The 17,934-nt window shown below is 49.1% G+C and overlaps 1 protein-coding gene across 5 annotated transcripts in view; it reads right to left on the minus strand.

Moving 5' to 3' along the window:
• Positions 1–753: 753 nt before the first annotated feature.
• GGT1 (gamma-glutamyltransferase 1) overlaps positions 754–17,934 on the minus strand; it is a 56,307-nt gene continuing 39,126 nt past the window's right edge. For all 5 annotated transcript variants that reach the window (XM_066199763.1, XM_066199766.1, XM_066199764.1 and 2 more), the window contains 12 exons: positions 11,647–11,808; positions 10,862–10,989; positions 10,542–10,631; positions 9,349–9,541; positions 8,065–8,222; positions 7,055–7,204; positions 6,476–6,612; positions 5,453–5,640; positions 4,518–4,645; positions 4,126–4,238; positions 3,000–3,113; positions 754–1,580 (listed from right to left, as the gene is read on the minus strand). In XM_066199763.1, coding sequence (XP_066055860.1) covers positions 1,437–1,580; positions 3,000–3,113; positions 4,126–4,238; positions 4,518–4,645; positions 5,453–5,640; positions 6,476–6,612; positions 7,055–7,204; positions 8,065–8,222; positions 9,349–9,541; positions 10,542–10,631; positions 10,862–10,989; positions 11,647–11,804 — 1,701 coding nt within the window. In that variant the 5' untranslated portion in view covers positions 11,805–11,808 and the 3' untranslated portion in view covers positions 754–1,436. The remainder of the gene's footprint in view (positions 1,581–2,999; positions 3,114–4,125; positions 4,239–4,517; positions 4,646–5,452; positions 5,641–6,475; positions 6,613–7,054; positions 7,205–8,064; positions 8,223–9,348; positions 9,542–10,541; positions 10,632–10,861; positions 10,990–11,646; positions 11,809–17,934) is intronic.

Consider the following 17,934-nt stretch of genomic DNA (forward strand, 5'->3'; position numbering starts at 1 on the left):
CAGTAAGAGCTCAGGAAAAGGAGACAGAGCACACCCAGAGCACGTTTGGTAAAAGCCACTCATTTGGGTCAAATGATATAAGCAAATATGTATGCCAAAGTCAAGACTCTGATTTAAACATCATCTAGCTATCACTTTATTCTGTGAAACTGGGCTCTCCTCAGTTCCAGACACTTCCAGGAAAGAGGTTGCACGATGCCTAAAACTTCAGCCTTTCATTTTCTCTTCTGTATTTTAAGGTTCTTACAAACTGACAGGAAGTTTCAACAAGCCAAATAGATGAGTTAACTTACTGCCACTTGTGTATCAAGGATTTCAAAAACACCACTAGAGCATGACAACATCCTGGATCATTTGGTTTTGGTCTTGGGCTAAGTGATATATTGATCCATGCTGGTAGGTGAACACCAAACCCCCTCATGCAGGTACAAATACTCTCAGCTGCTCCATATCAGACAGGGATTTCTGAGAGGTCCTTAGCAGTCTGGTCAATAGTAACTTACCTTTAAACAAGAGTAACTGCAGTGTACCCTTTTGTAGAAGTTTCATTTCCCCAACTCTGATATTTCATGCCTGCAGTACGACGTGAAAAAAAGCAAAGTGGAGAAAAACAAGCTTGTTTTGGATATGTAACTATTATTGTTTACTCATGACTTCATCAAAGCAGCAGAGACAAGACAAAAATCTCAGAAAAGCTTCTTTCACACAGACTCTCACCATCCCTTTTTGCAGCAACTGTGCAGGCAAGGAAAATGTGTGACTCCATATTTTATTTATTTTAGTTGTGCTCAGAGTTTTACAGGTAGCATCTTCCCTTTAGACCTTCTCAACAGAAATATAAAAAAGTTTGAAGCCATTTCCCCATTTCCCCACTCATCTCCAAAAATCAGCTGGGTGAAATGCAGAAACGTCTTTTGTTAACAGAGCGGTGAGTTTGGCTTATCCCAGTCTAGAGCTGGGCTTCCTGCTATGGCACAGACCTATTAGTTTGTAACTTAGAAAACCCAGTCCCAGAGTCCGGTAACTCCCACTTGCTCAACACGAAGCAAATATCTTCTCTAGCAGTGACAGGGACATTCCTGGTGGCTGACACCGTGCAGGGGAAAAGCTTCCTGCAGCCTGAGTGAGCCGGACCTTCCGCAGAGACTGGGCACCCAATCTGTCTTCATGGGATGGAGAGGAGGCAGGGAACAAACTCTTCAAGGCAGAACAGACTCTTCAAGTAAGTACTGCACGTCCTGGTGGACATGCCTGTCTTAGCAGACGGCTGTGGCATGAGGCACTTCGGTCATGGCTGTAGAGAACTGTCCCAGTTCCATCAACAGAATCACAGGTAAACGTGTTCTCATTCCTGTGAGAAGTCCCTGAGTTGCAGATCTAAAGGATCTTCCCCCCAAACACACCTTTGTGTCGCTGAAAGAAGGAGCTGAGGCAGGTCAGTAGCCTGCAGGGAAGCCCCCTTTCCGTGAGTCGGAGGCCGCCGCCCATCCGCGCTCCGTCCTGAGGATGGCCTGCACCACCGCGCCGCCGCTCACCCGCGCCGTGTCGTGCCTCCTCTTCTTCAGCTGCTGCTCTATGCCCTGCAATGCACAACTCGGACAGCTGCAGCTGCTCTGGAGCTGCACAGATAAATCTGGCCATAACTGAACCCCACTCGACCAGCCTAGCTCGTTAAAGAGTAGAAGGAAACAAGCCCCCAGGTAAGACAATGATGGGTTGGGTTTGAGCTCAAACAGGGACCCCAGCCAATGCCACCCAACCCCGAATGCAGACACATCACTGCCAGAGAGCTGGGCAGTGCTGAGACCCCGACCAATCAGGTGTTCAAGCAGGGGAAATTTCAACCCCTATAGAAGGGGACGTTCATCAACGAATGCTGGCTGTTGTCACATGATCTCAGTGTGTTCAGTCATGTGCTTGCCTCCAAAACTGTGACCAAATGTAACGCACAGCGCTGAGGGAAACTGCACCTGCTGCAGCCGGCCACCTGCATCCCCCACAACCACCCAGGTGTTCAGGGCCTGTGTCAGATAGGGCTAAATCTACATGCTGCTCCTCCTCTTCCCTTTGCTTTCTGGGATGCCCTACTTTTGAAGAAGTGGAATTCAGAAGATTCGATATTTGTGGTGCTCAGTGTGGGTTACCAATACTGTTCTTGGTCACAGATATTCACACACTAACAGCCAAGACTGATGGATCCTGTTTGGCAGTGGTGGAAAACGCAGGACTTGTAGAGAGCAGGGTATCCTCCCCAGTGCTGGCAGATATCTCAGCTGTTACCTTCACAACAAGCTTACTGACAGAGGAAATTCTACGGAGTTTGATATGAAAACTGCATTATGTAGGACTGCTTTCCCAAATACAGAGGTGCAGAGATATGAGAGATGTACAAAGAGGCAGCTACAGAGGCATGAGGTATGTACAAAGCCTGTGCCTGTCTCAGGCCTCTGGGACATGCAGCTTCTCAGTGTGAATGAAGCTGCCAGCTCAGGTGAGTGGTCGAGAGCAAGGCAGACCTTGCCATCAGCTCTGACTGACAGTACTGTGCTGACATCCCTACCGTGAATGTATTTTCAAGCCTGTTCCCAGGTCCCTCTGGGCATCCCCCCTTGCTAGCTCTGGGCCAGGCCTTCCAGATTCATCATGAAGTTACACAACAGGACAAGAGTTCCCTGAGACTGACTGGATTTAGACTGCTGGATGGTCAGGGCCCTGATGTGGTTTGCTGTTTTGCAAGTCCTTTGTGCCAAACATCCCTGGAAGCCAATGCTCAGTGTCAGATGCAAGTCACCCTTCAATGTACTGCCCTCACACCTGTGTGACTGAGACTGAAGGTACACTTTGAACAGCTTATTGTGACCCAGCACTAGACCTGTACCAGCTTTACTACTGCTCACCTAGGAGCAATTTGGCGAACCGGACGATTTTCCACAGATCTTGCCTTCCCAGCACTAGGAACCCAGCCCATAATGTTCATGTATGGCTCTAGTGAGACCAACCTCCTCTATTTGCTGCTCAAGCTCCGTGATATTGGGGAACAGCTGATCGTGAATTCTGGGCTCCTCCACTGCTTTCTTCACATCGTAATCAAACCAGATGGAATTCATTATGGTCTGTGGGAAGCAAAAAGCCTTGATGTTAATTACTTGTCTTCAAAGAAGTCTGACTCTTGGAGCCACGCAGGCAGAGGCGCCTCAAGGATGCTCACCAGAGCACACAAAAGGCACAATTCCTGGTTTACAGCGGTACTTCTCTTGGCTAAGTGAAACACAGGTACATTGCAGCTTGTATACGCCTAGGAGGACTCCCACACCAAGAAACCATGAGTGACTACAATTAACACAGCAAAAGGATCCGATCCCTAAGCTATGGTGGCTGGATTTATGCTGCTGTGACTAAGCACACAACAGTCACCTCAACAAACACACCTACAGCTTCCTGCTATTGTACAACCATTTCCCTTAGGCCTGGCTCATCTCTGCAGGGTTGAGCCGCAGGCTGGAGCAGCTGGGAAGTGAGAACACTCTCAGAGTCCTCAGGGCTTAGGAAGTTGCTCGTAGTGGTTTTTACAGACTTCTCTACCTCAGCCAAAAAGCCAGATCCAGCCTGGTGCTGCTGGCACAGGGGATGGTCATTGCTGCAATAACTCTTGGGTGGTTTGAGTGGCTGCCACAGCAGCTCACAGAGGCCCTGCTGTCAGGCCTGACACCGTGCTTGAGCTGAGCTCTTATTTAGCTTCTCTGTGTGATTTTCATCCAAAGTTAGGAATGTTAGATGGGAGCAACTCTAAACTAGGTAAATAGGCTCATGGAGATTCAGAGAACAGCATTCAAAGCAAATGTTGTGCACATGGTTAGAACAACTTGCCAGAGAAAACGTCACTGAAGGAGGCACTGGAGTCACTAAAGGAGGCAATTTAATAGCAGACCTTTTGTAGCCCTGGCAGGAGTTGGTGTTGGGGGTCTGGCCCTCAGAATTCCAGGTAGGAACCTCCTTTTCAAGCCCCTACCCCCAGCAGGGAGCCACAGCCATGATCCTGTCACAGGTGCATTCAGGAGTCCCCCCAAATGCTGCCTCTCCCATTTTGCCTCGTGTTGTCCCCCATTTGCCCACACCATCACGTACCAGTGCTGTTGCTGTAGTTATTTTTGTTCCCCCAGAAGCACCAACCACCATCTTCACCTTTTTCATTTTATCCACCAAAATGGAGGGGCACATAGAGGACATTGGCTGTTTACCTGTTGGGGACACAGACGCAACACAGAGGCTCAGCTTTCTATCTGCAGCTCACAAACTCTCCGCTCTTGCTCCATGTCTAAACTCAGAGCTCCAGTATCCACCTCCCTGACTCAGCTCACGTGTCCTGTTCAGTTCTTGGCGATCCCACCATCCCCTGCACTCATCTCCTGCCCCTGTCCTCTGCAGGTCCCAGACCTGTGTCCCATGGCACAGATGCTACAGTGTGAGCATGCACAATGCAGCCAAAAGACTGATTCAGGAAGGAAGTTTACAGCTACCTGGAGCTATGAAATTCGCTGGAGAAGGAGGGATCCCAAATCCATTGATTATGTAAGGTGAGCTGAAGTCATCCATTTCATCATTAAATATGATTCCGCTCACATTGGATCGTACATCAGAGCCAAAGCTGGAGAAAACAAGTTGTCAAAGTCAGGTCAGAAGCACAGCAAACCAAGGCAGAGCTTCAGCTGAATTCACCACAATGTGAAACCTGGGATGTGATTGGAGTAATGCTCCACTCCCTCCCATTGTAAGGGACTTTCTGTCACCCCTAGGGGAAAGGAAGCAGTTAATGCCGTGAGTACACTGCTACACACAGAGGAGAGGCAGCCCAGAGCCCTTCCTACAGCTCCCCTGAGAGGACCCATGGGGAAAACCAGCACAGCACCTCAGCACAACTCCTGCCCCTTCCAGGTGGGCAGCACTGCACTCCATGCAGAGGCAGCACAGCTCAAAGGCTGGCACATTTGGGAATGACTGGGGCTTTGCTTAGATGTGTCAAGCTGGAGACATTTTCTATAGATAAAAATGAGCTTCACGCCCTGGCTCCAGGCCGTACGTGCGAACACAGCTCTTTCTGACAGCACTCACAGCCAAACACGGCGCTTCCAGGCCAGCTGTGTTAGCTCAAATTCCTTCCAAACGCCTGGGAAATCAGACCCAGCAGCAGCAGCTCTGCTTATGAGAAGATCCAGATGCAGTGAACGTTGTGGTGGAATTCAACATGAGAGAGGACACATCTTGTCCACTGACACAAGCACGAGGCCTCAGTGTCAAGCACGGACCTGCCAGCTCAGTAGAAATGCCCATCACCAGCACTACTGACCCCCAGCCCGCCCCAGAGGTGACAGCTCAGCGGTGTTTGACACCAACCCCAGAACCAGCACTAGGAAGGTGGCAAAGGCCTACAGGGAAGGAATGTCTGAGCTCATACTATTGGTTGATGGTGCTGGTGGCGGACACAGCACTGCCATCATCAGCCACAATGGAGACGTGGGATGTACCGGCATTGTCTCCAGTGTAATACACGGGCTCGTAGTAGTCAACTGGATGGGAGGTGTTGTCTGTGATTTTCCTCCGGAGACCATCCGCAAAGAACTCGGATGTCATGTTTCTGATTGCCTGCCAGAGAAATCCAGTGCAGTTACTCAGCAGATTTAAGAGACACGTAGTTATGAGGCTGATATCCAGTACATCCAACCACAGAACAGGGGCAAATCCCAGCAGTGAGGCTACAGTTTCCCCCCTAGGGGCCTTCCTTCTTGGAAGATGGACATTGTACCAAAAGATCCTTTTAAGCTGTCACAGGAGCTGCTGTTGCAGTCACCCCTTTGTGCAGAAGTTGATCAGCACCCATTATTGCAGTGCTATGGAAAGCTGCTTTCACATCGCTGTGAGGCAAGCAGGGCTACACTTGTTTCAGGGACAAGAGGAATGGGGTTGGATTGAAAGGACAAGGACAAAATCTGACCAGAGCTCGTAAGTCGAAAATCTGTGTTCATCATGCTGGGCTGGGCTCAGAGTCTGCTGCTTTTGCAGGCGCAGAAGTAAAGCACAAAGTGCAAAGTTGGGACAAATATTCTCACCCCTTCCCATCTGTTGCTCCATTTTACTACAGGCAGGACTCTGGTTAGAGAGCCACAAGGATGATGGGAATATAGTGAATAAGGCTTCAAAGACTATAAAAACAGGCAGGGTTAGACCTAAATGTACTCCAGCTCTCCTGGTGAATGGAGGAGTTTGTTTTTCCTTAGAGCAGGAAGCTTGTCTCCATTTATAGCCCTCACAGCTCAGTCATAAGCCACATAGGACATCGCTTTTTGACTCAGAGCTGTTTCAGTGCCTGTCAACAGCAAGTGGCACAGAGCATCCCTGACAAAGTGGAGTCATCCAAAAACTTTAAGCCACGTTCCAGTCAGTTTTGGTGTTGCAGAAAGAAAAGGCTTTTGCCAGGTACCTCTGTAATGTTGACAAATTTGGGGTCTCCCAGCAAAGTCCTCTTGGCGTAGGCAAAGCGAAAGGCCTCCACGATGCGGTGGTAGGTCAGGCCTTTCTCCTCCATGGTTTTGATGCTGGCAGCAGAGAAATTATATCCTGGCAACAGAGGACAAACAACTGTGAACACAAAGCACGGGGTCAGTGGATTGCTAATGCTAACTGCAGTGTCAAACGTATAATCTTGACGCCCAGTCTCTACAGAGATGCAGCCACTGGAGTGTCCTCATCTCCACACGGAGAGCTCAGGAGCACTGTGGGAGTCACCAGCAGAATGTGTACTTGGAGAGGTGCTTTCCAAAGAAGCTTCAAGTAGATGTTAGGTTCCACCCATACGAGTATTAGGAAAGCTCCCCTATCAGGAAAATATTTTTCCTCTTGCACCTGTATTTCAGGTAGGAAGGCAACATCCCTGAGTTTACAGGAGAAGAGGGATGTTTCTGCATCTCTGGTCTCTCCTGGGCTCTCAGACTTGTCACCTGCTGGAGGGATATCAGGGAGGCCTTGCTCCCCCCAAAAAGGTGCTCTGCGGCACTCTCACCTTTCAGTATGTTGAAAATGAGGGCCAGAACTGGGCCACTAAGGGGGGCACTGGGTGTGTAGAGGGTGAACTCCCCGAGTTTGATCTGTATGGGGTCCTCGATCACTGTGGCATTGTAGTTCCGCAGGTCTTCTAATGTGACAATTCCCCCTGGAAAGAGAAGGAAACTAGAGATGTGGGTTTATGTGAGCTCTGGTGGGAAGAGGAGGTCATACTCCATCACCATGAATCACAGCAAGGATTGGAGGGAACGTGGACAAATCCAAAAAGTAACGAGGTGAAGAAAGCAAAGATGAGATTTACTCCTTGATAGCTCCATCTGAGGCTCAGATAGTCTAAGCACGAAGTTGAGCTGATTTACAGCCACCTGGTGTACAACCCTGGTGATCCACCTTTTCTTACAAAGGACACCAGCAGTGTCATGCCACAAAATGCCCTTAAGAATTCTGTTTACAGCAGAAAGATGCAGTCTTGGGTGCAGATGCTTTGTGGCATGCCACAGGTAGAATAATTTGAGCGCTCCATCACCTTTCTTATCTGAAGAGGGAAGACCGTAAGTAATTCTCCACCACAAATTAAGCCAGTAAATTACTCACAGGAAGTTCACCAAGCTAGCCAATGCTGGCTGGTGAGGATAGGATACTGCCACCATCTAGTGGTACCAAGAGTTCAAACAGCTCAGAGTTCACAGGACCACCACGTATGTAACGTTTTAGGTACAAACTCGTTGGATTCAGGCTCTGTGAACAGCCTGTATCTACTCAGCTACAGCCAGAACTGCACAGACTTGGGAGGCTCTGTGGTACAGAAACGCACAGTAAATACTCTCTATTTCTTAGTTTCAAACGCATCTGTTAAAGTGCACCTTTTGGGTGTCCTGTTGCCACAGATGTCAGAGGCAGCATTTCAGAGTTGACCTCTCCCAAGGCTTCTGCAGGTCACTGGCTCCTCCCAGGGCTCTGAGCAGTGTGGTCACTCCCGCTGCTTGGGACAGATGTCCTGGTTCTCACCTGCGCTCTGGATGTCAGCAATGATCTGCTTCGCCAGGCTTCCTGTGTAAAAGGCATCTGCTCCTTCTGTGGCTATAGTCTGGTAAGTGTTGGCTAGTTTGGGCATCTTGATGATTTCACCCTCTTGCAGAATTTTCCCTCCTTTGCAGAACACTTCGCTAACAGAGAAAGGAGATTGAGAAGAACAGGTCTGAGAGACAAGTTCAAAACTGGGTGCATCACATCTGTGGCAGCTGAAGTAGCATGAGTGTTCACGCTAACTGCTTCTTGGAGAGAAGAGAAACTGCCTGAGCCATGGCTCAGGGGTCCTCACATCTTAGCACTGAGACATGAAATTGAACAGTGTTTTCTGACCTGCAATTCCACACGCTCAGTTTGCTCAGTGGAGCCTGCAGCAGGGATTTTCACCACGGCACCACCCTCCCTGCCCACCCGAGGGGCCAACAAGTGCCTCAAGATGCAGAGGAGATGCCACAGTCCTTGGACTCAGCAGTTCAGTTCAGAGCAGTCCATTAAGCTATGAGGTTCAAAGCTTCCAGTAAACCCAGAAGTGTTTCAGTCCCTGTTTGTTAGATCACTGTAAGGTAGATTGTTTCCTCTCTAGCTCCCTCATGATTGTGCTGCTGTGGACCTGCCAGATGGAAGGTCAGGAGAAAGGTCAGGGTGTACATTACCAATTGGATAGGAAACAATCAGCTGGCAAAGATTTTAGGGAAAAGAGAGAATTAGGCATGATCTCCAGCGGGGCTGGACACAAACACTAAGGGTTTGACTTTAAGAAGTGGAGGAGTATTTGAAACCCTTCATGCTCAAAGTCTTTGCCAGAAGGGGATGGTCAGAGGCACTGCTTGAGGACGGCTGATTGCAGAGTAAGAGATGATCTAAATTCCCACTGCCTGACAGCAGATGAGATGCTCAGGGAGGCTCTTCAATTGCTCCAAATGCAGGTGAGATGAGCTTACTGCACTTACAGCATGAGGAAAAGCTGGGGATTCAGAAAACACATTGCCATTGGGCAGACTGATCCCAGCACATACTCTAATTGCACCTTTGCTCAGACAAATGGACTTCAGGAATAGAATCTCTCCCCCTTTAAAGGTCAGGACTGAAGATTCCCCATGATTTAGCACCTTTAGGCAGTGACACCAGCAGGCACAGTGAGTGTGGTCACTGCAGGGGATGCACACTCCTCACAGACACTGCAGTACACAAACACAGGGACTTTGCAGATTGGATGCAGCCAGCCCCAACTTCCCTGCACAGAACAGCAACTGCTCTACCTACCACAGCAAGGGATTGCTTTCAATTGCCTCCTCTTTTGATTTGATGGCTGCAGCAAGGCCTTTCCCAACAGGGAATCCTTCTCTTGCCAGCTTGATACTGGGCAGAAACAGGTCTTTCCATGCCAGTTTGCCATGACGTTTGTGAGCCAGCTCATAGCCACGGATTTCTCCTGGAACAGCAATCGACAGTCCTCCTGGAGCAGGAAAGGAATGTGTTAAGTCTTCCACAGCAAGGAAAGAGAGAGTTGATGGAGCAGGAGGTAGGGCAGGCATCTCTGCCAGCCCTGGTTTTAGGCAGGGCTTGTGTGTACTGTGACCAGCTCAGCTTGAGAGAATTAACAGAATTAACAGAATCATTTGGTCCAACATTTGTGCCTACGTGTTCTGAACTGCTGAAACCCCTCTGTCCTCTTGCTGGTAACTCCACTTTTAGGGTCATTTCCCCTCAATAGGCTCTGTACCAGAGCAAAGCTGCTCAGAACACAGAAGCTATCTCAGTGAGAGGACACAGACTGTGATATACTTAAGCCAAAAACTTCATTGCACCATTGTAACTACAACTAGAAGTTTGATTCCACACTGCACAGTAATGCAGCAGTTTGCTTCAATCCTGTTTTCACTTGCACCTCCGAGAAGTTCAACACACTGCTCAAACCTGCTCTGAGATGCTGTTCCTTCTTGCTTAGAAGAGGGGCCATGAGGAGAACAAGTTAGTATTTCTTTCTATTTCTTATTCGAAAATACTTTCCTGAAAGGAAACTTCTCTGGAGGCCCCAAGCCATTAGCTGAAGCCACCACAACAAGTAATTTAGGGAGGACAACGGAACCGACAAAACCCAAGGTAATCCACACAAGGATTTATTCAAACAGGTGGAAAGGAAAGATAGCACGTGTGGAACAGGTCATACTCAGTGCTTTGCGTTCACCTGCTTCTTCATGAAGTGAAAAGCAGAAAGTGATGGGCTCCCTGACTAGTTTAAAGGGCAATGTTTTTAGCTTCTTTTCTCAGGCCAGAGTCCGCAAATTGTGTAAAAGGATATTTCCAGGATATTTCTAGGTGAGAAATCCTTTGGTAGGCAAGGTAGGTAGGCAAGAACCTAACCGTTAGAAACGTTCCTAATGTAGAGGTGCCGGTAGCGGCGAGTGCTGGAGCTGTGTGGTCCCCCCAGAGCAGTGAAGCAGCCTTTGCCATACCTTTCAGAGAGAGCTGTGTGTTGTTCCCAAACATGTCCTCCGATGCGTTCTTTGGAGCCACCTCTCTCGCATTAATGATTTCCACTTTTCCTTTAATGACAGAGCAAGGAAGATGATGTTTAGCTCTGGATTCAGCACACAGGTCTGGTCTCTGCTGAAGGACTCTGATCAACATGAGCCAGTTTCTTGGCAATTATTTTGAGGAAATTTCCCCAGAGGCTGTGGGCATCAGTCCTTTACCTTCTCTCAGGTAGGATAAACCACCTGCCTTAGATAAAAGTTCTCCAACTGTTCCAGCTGCGTGTGGCCCTGTCCCTTACCTGTGCTGCTGTAGATGGTAAAGAAGAGGCCCCCTCCAATGCCCATGCTGTGAGCATTCATGAGTCCTACGCACAGCAGGGCTGCAATCGCAGCATCCACCGCTGATCCTCCCTGCTTGAGGATGTCCCTGTGCAGCAGAAGGGAAGGTGACATGTGACAGTGTCTCAGCTCCCTGTGAGCAGTGCCTGCACCATGTCAGAGCAGCTATGATGGATTCTCTGAGGCACATCTGTCCACACCCAGTCTATGTGTTCCTCAGGAGCAGGAAGTTCTGAGCTTCTGTCACCAGAGAGAATAGACCCTTAATGGTCAGTGTGCAGACCAGATCAGCCCTCATTAGAGACACATCCAAACCAGCCTGAAAACAGCGAGGTGTGACAGTTCACGTGGGGACAGACATTCCACACGCATTCATTGCACTGTCATAAGAAATGAAAGGTTCCTGAGGAGCCTTAAATCTGCAGCACTTGAGACTAGAACTGGAGGATATATCAATAAATGGGTTTTTTTTAAAGGAGCTAGAAAGAAAACTCTTGTTCTCATTGCTCATGGATCCAAGGAATCTTTTCCTGCTACGTTGCCTGTGAGCAACTGCAGTAAAGCTGGTCAAGCATGGTAAAAGCCTGGGGTTTATTAGGATCTCCTCTTTCTACAGGGAGATTAGGCATTGATTATCCATGCTGGGCAACAGCAAGGATTGCACCTGAACGTGGGGGAAGCAACAGTTCTGCCTGATGCAAGAGCTGTCAGAGCTAACGAGAGGCAGGGCACGGTGAGTGGGTACCTTCCAACGATGGAGCAGGGCCCCGCGTCGGTGGCCACGGCCGCCCTCCTGTACGTGTGTGCGTCCCCTGAGCGCAGCCCGAAGAACAGCCCCAGGAACAGCACCAGCCCCAGCAGGACCACAGCCACCACCGTCACCACCACACAGCGTGTCTTCATCTTCCTGTGGAAAGAGACAGGATTGTCAGCCCTGCTGCCGCCTCCTGTCACATCAAACACAACAACTATCACCCAGGAAGGAACCCGCCTCACAGCAGGCAGGAAACATCACACGCTGAAAAACCTCCAGATGCATAGGCGAGCAGGGAAATCCAAGGAGCAGAACACAATTGCTGTTAGTCATGGCTGATATCATCTTCAGGACAAAAACATCTTTAAAATTTATAAAAATTTAACTTCACACAATCTGCTTTCAAACGCCATGTCTGTGGAGGAGTCTCTGCCTGGAAGGTTGCCAAGGACCAGTGCAAAACATATCTAGGTCATTAGGAAGCAACCTTGGATAAAGCTACCAGCCCAGTGTGAGCACAGCACCCATTCCTGCCTGGGCCCTGGGCCAGGGCACCTTCCCAATGAGCTGGGCACTTCCAGAGGGCCATGGCCAGCGCTCAGGTCCCCGTGTGTCCCAGTCCTGCACTCAGCTGCTCTCAGGCTGCACAGGGCTGCAGCTCATCTGAGAGTGTGCACAGAATGCCAAGAAGCCCCCTGGGTACACACGGGGATGAGTGGAGAGCTATCGAGGGGATGAAGAGTCACTGCCACCTTGGTGGGACAGGTAGTTCAGCAAATACAGCTTGAACAGCTACTCTTTGACCCATTTTCTTTTCCATTACAAGACCATTCCAGCAAAATAGACCTAAATTAATAGTTTTGCCTTCAGACCACTTTCCCCCTTTGTACTGCAGCTCTGGGTTTATACCACAACTTCAGCACAATAGCCAAGATGTCTTTTACCTTACCAAAGCATCTGCCATCCTCAGAGAAATGCCAGTCCATGGAATTGTGGTGAAGAAGAGATGCACCAACCCCACTGTGGATGCCCAGCAGCCCAAGGCAGAGCGAACCCCGACAGCCAGAGCAGCACTCAGTGCCCTGCAGCAGCCACACACTCAGAATTAGGCAGCAGTGAGCGTGCCAGCACTGAGCTAACTAGAGGAAACAGGCCAGGCCAGCCAAACCAAAACTTTTCTCAGAGGGGGGTGATTAGGAAGCAGCATCCCCCTAGCCTCACCCCCGGGCTTAAACCAGGAGATACACATTTGCTATCCAAGCCCTGTATCTGTGAGTCTCAGCCTGAGTACTAAAGATGCCCATCTCCATCCAGGTGAAGCAGCTGTAAATCTACTGTATGTGCTGCTCTGTCAACAAATGTCACTCGAGGGTAGTAAAAGTAAATGGACGAAACCTCTTTCCAGGTTCTAGAACTTAATTTACACTCAACCACTTTTAGAAGAGACCAGTGGTGTGTTTGCAGAGCAATGACTGTGCAGGCAAACAGAGAGGCCATTATGTTCCCAACAATAGCTCACACACAGCCTCAGAGTTTAAAGACAGTTTTGTTTGTTGGCAGAGAGATTTCAGCTTCAGCACTGGCAGTCTCCTCCAGGCTTCACAAGAAATGCCATGGGATCTTTTATCTGTGCCCCAGCTCGGCAGAAGGTACTTTGTTTGGTCTGAAGGCTGCTCTGTGCTGGGCTGTCCTTCAAGCCTGGGCTCACTCGAGCCTCATAGTGCTGAGTTAACCCGTGGGCTCCTGGCTGGGGCTCTGCAGCTCTTCTCCACAGCTGGTGGTCTCACTGCCGGGCCCCCACAGAGGTTTACTGCCTCGTCAGGCAAGTTACTCTGACAGCAGGAGAGAAGGGGAGATTTCAGGTGCTGCCTCTGCTCTCACCTCCTCGCTGGAATGGGATCACACCTGTGAGCATCCTGCAGACCCAGAAGAGCTCCATGCTGTGTCCTGCTGCCTGCTGAGGGCACAGACCTTGGAAAGGCCCTCCAAACAGCTTCATATGCTTCATGCACAGCTCCTGGCCTGCCAGGCATGAGGACAAGACATGCACCACTGGGCAGCAATACACACAGGCTGCCACGCAGAGATCCTGACCCTGTGCTGTGCTGTGGCACCACCCTGTGCCTCTGCAACTCAAGTGAATGCTCTTAATGAAGGTGGATCTGTGCAATCTGTCAGACTGACCCTGCCCAGGAAGCAGAGGATGTATGAGCTCGAGACCTGCAGCTTTCTCTTCTCCAGCAATGAGCAGAGAGCAAACCCAACTGAGGATAATCCTCTCCACCTTTGCTGCCAGCCCAGCTCCCATACGCTCCTTATCCCAAACCAGGCCTGACCCTATAAAGGAGCACAGCCCTCGCTCCCTTCCCAACCGTGGCGTGGCAGAGCCAAATGTGCATTTGGTTTGATGAACAGAAATCAGGGGAAGGATCGGGAGCCTTCAGATATCCACTGCTAACCCACCTCTCCATATTCCTTGTGCCCTGGGCAGGCACGCTGCAGAAACAGCTGAGTTTTTGGACCAATGGTTTGAACCTTGGCTCTGAGTTGAGTCCCCATTATGATTTATTATTGGGAATCATTTATTATTGAGCAGCAGCTGCAAGCCACCACCTGAGCAGGCACCCCAGCTACTCTCCACTGGGGCTAGCTTTAACCTCCACATCTCTGCCAAATCCAGCTGCTTGGAAGGCTGGCTTCAGTCACAGAGCGCTTTGGCAGCGGGAAAAGGTCTCCAGGAGAGAAGGGCTATAAAGCAATTAAACGCAATACAATTATTTCTCACTGTTACAAAGGTCCACCAGCCAGTCTTAGCCATGGAACTTAAAAAGTAGCCTGATTGCCCTAATTTACATTAGGAAAGGGGGAGGACCAGCAAGTAGCAGAGTTACGCTTGTATAAGCAGCCCCATTGAGCTGTACTCAGATGTGTCACAACACGCACAACCTTATTTAAACATGAAACTGGGTTTGAATTAAAAGTACCCCAGTGCAACAGGGTACTCGTTAGTGTCAGGCAGGAGAAGCAGGGTCTGACATCTCTGCCAAGAGGGCTGGGGCATTCTGTAGAGATGAGGAGTCTGCCATGGTCAGGGAATGTGCCAGGAGAGTTGGGAGAAGAAAAGGAGATGTACTGGCCAGAAAGCAGTGGGGAGAGGACAGTGGGATACCAGATGATGACAAAGGACTCCAGGCAGGACCAGGCACTGCTTTGCTCCCAAATGAAATAGTAAATGAAGCATCCACTGACAACACCTAAAATTTTAACCACAAACTTTACCACAACACGTTTCTGATTCAAACCCATCTTGCAACAGCTTCATACCTCAGCACCCGCTCCTGAGAGTTGCCTGTGCTCCCACTCACAGCCCAGTAACCACTACTTGGCCGTTAGCTTTGAGATATCCACCCTTACTTTCTCCAGGCAGCACAAGAAATGCAAGGATAGTTTGGACATCTGGAGTCTTGCCACAGGACGCAGGCCATGCCCTGGTGTCACATGACAAAGTTCCATCACAGATACTTTAATCGAAGTCTTACGCAGTCTTCAGCTCCACCAGTGATAAGGGAACGAAAGCATTGGTTCAGCCAAGCCATGAAGAAGCCCAAAGAGGCTTCCGAAGTCAGACCGAGGCACTGCTCCCACCTGAAGCAGGAGGACAAAGCAGTCCCTGGAGAAACACAACAACTCCATTCAAGCGAGTGAAAAGCCTTCCTCACAGATGGTGCCTCCGTGCTGGTTCCTGTCCAGCGGCCAGCACCCCCCTCTTGGATAATCCCAGCATTGCAGACTCGTGTGGACACACATCAGTTTGCAGGAGAAAGGCCTCAGTGGGGATCAGTGCTCCCTGCTCAATGCTGACATAATCAACACTGAAAAGAACGGAGCACTAAGTCTGTGAACGAAGGGGCTGCTCAGCTGGGCCTCAGGTGCTGCTTGAGGAGAGCTCTTGTGACTCAGAGAGAGCTCTTGTGATCACAGTTTGTGACTCCTCCACGAGCACAGGCTTTTCTGAAGCCTGATGGCATGAAGTATTCTACCCAATGTAGATCAAACTCACTGAGAAAGAGACAATAATTTCCTCTTGAAGCAACTTTTTCCACAAAAACCCCTCATGTCTCCCTGCAGAAATTTGAGCATCAAATCCAACATTTTTTAAGACACTTCAGCATAAACTATGAAGTGGGGAGGAAAAAAAGGCAGAAAGGTGGAATAAATACAGAATCCCCCGTATCACATAGTTTTCACAGTGTTTCGTAGTTGAGGACCTCCCAGAAATCCACAACTGGCGAACTCAATCTCAAAAACTCAAGTTATTAAAGTTTTATAAACCCATTAAAAACATCATTGTTACAGTCACTCCCAATTTAAAGTCAAAATGTTTCATCAAAATAGCTCAGTTCTCCCAACTGTTGCAAAAGATGTTTTCAGGTGCTCTTTTGCCATTAAACTAGAAGTTGTTTATTAGACCTGAACTCATTCAGACTGGTTAGTCAGGTCCTATCATTTTCTTTTGGCAAGCTTTCCTCAGCTTACTAAAAAAGTCACATTTTCACACATCCTGTTGAATAAGAAATCCCACACAGCACTTTCACGCTGAGGGGAATGGCTCAATGGAGGTAATTCCTGTCTCCTCCTTACCTCTCAAGAGTATTTGCAGTTGGTCCTGTCCTTTCGCACTGACCTGTGTGTACTGACCTCCTCTGAATGTCCTTTCCCAGGAAGTGAACACTTTCTAGGAGCAAAACATCCTTGTAGCAGTAGCCGTAACCACTTATCTTCCCTTAAAAGCTCTCCAAAACTCCCATTTGTTATTTGTACTGCTCTGCTCACAGAGATGAACCCATTGAAACTCATTATGTTTGAATTCACAGTACTAGAGGAATGCAGAAATAATCATTGACTAGGTGAAGAGTCAAGAACCCACACCTCTCAAAATGCATATTTTAGGATCCAAAGATTGTTTATCCACAGCAGAATCGCAGAGATTGTTCATCAACAGCAGAATCGCTCTGTGTTCCTGGATTTGATTACCACGTGGTACAAATATTTTTCCTCACCTTATTTCTAGCTCTGAAGTTCTGATTAAGCAACTGAGCAAATACAGTGGACTCAAGATGCACCAGGGAGGGTTTAGATTGGAAGTTAGGAAAAATTTCTTCACTGAAATGGTGGTCTGGCTGCCCCAGGAATTTGTGGAGTAACCACCTCTGGATGGATTTTAAAAATATGTAGATATAGCACCTGGGGAATGGTTTAGTGGTGATTTGACAGCGCTGGGTTAATCGTTGGACTCAATGATCTTAAAGGTCTTTTCCAACCTAAATGGTTGTGTGATTCTAAATACACGGTGTTTCCACATGGCCAGGTACCCTCACACCACTCCTGCCTAAACCCTTGTGCCCACAGAGAGACTGGATTTTGTGTCTGTCCCTTCAGCTTAAACCCAGACACTGCCGGACTCAGCTGTGATTACACTTGGTGGGAATAACCTGCCTGCCGAGTGTGGGCAGCAGCTGGCAGTGCCAGGGCACTGATCAGCTCGCACACCTCCCCCTCAGCAATCCCAGCCACACCGCCTCAGACTGGCACCAGGCTCACATCAGATTAATACTCCAGCTGCAATAAGAAGGTGTGATGCCTGTTCTGCCTGGCCTGCTCCCACAGCAGCACCCTCTGGCAGGCAGGACGGCAGAGCAGGAGGGCAGGGATGAAGAAACCTGCACTCCACCACTAAACCTCACTGAGGATTTTAAGCAACAATCCTCCGTGTCTGCTTGTGCCAAGTCTGGAAGCACAGCTGCAGCTCCGAGGCTGCAGCTCACCTGCTGTTGGAGTGTAGCACAAAACCCAGCAGAACCCAGACGAAGGGAAGGAGCTGTACAAACTGTCCTTGGACTCTATTGAACTCAGCTGCTAAAACTTAGGGCACTGTTTCTGTCCATGGCTCACCAGAAATCCCAGACCCTCCTTTGAACACGAGTTCAATGCCCATCCAGAAATGCTGAACACCCATCCAGAACGTAACACAAGCAAATCACAGCTTGCCTGAAACTTGGGCACGGTGAGGATTCAAGCCCACATGTCTCAAGCCTGACTTTTAGCCAGAAGACACTCTGCAAACACAGGGTGAAGGAAGCAAAGTCTGCCTGGATGCCAGTCAGCACCATTAGATGCTTATCTTTGGACTTACAGGATGAGTCAAGAGGTTAATGCCACAACTCCAAACCAGCCCAGGCCCTCTGCCCCACTCCAACCTTAGATACACCACATCTCCAC

This window comes from Chamaea fasciata, unplaced genomic scaffold (genome assembly GCF_029207755.1).
Source record: "Chamaea fasciata isolate MVZ Bird 193981 ecotype frontalis unplaced genomic scaffold, bChaFas1.0.hap1 SCAF_18, whole genome shotgun sequence".
Classification (NCBI taxonomy): domain Eukaryota; kingdom Metazoa; phylum Chordata; class Aves; order Passeriformes; family Sylviidae; genus Chamaea; species Chamaea fasciata.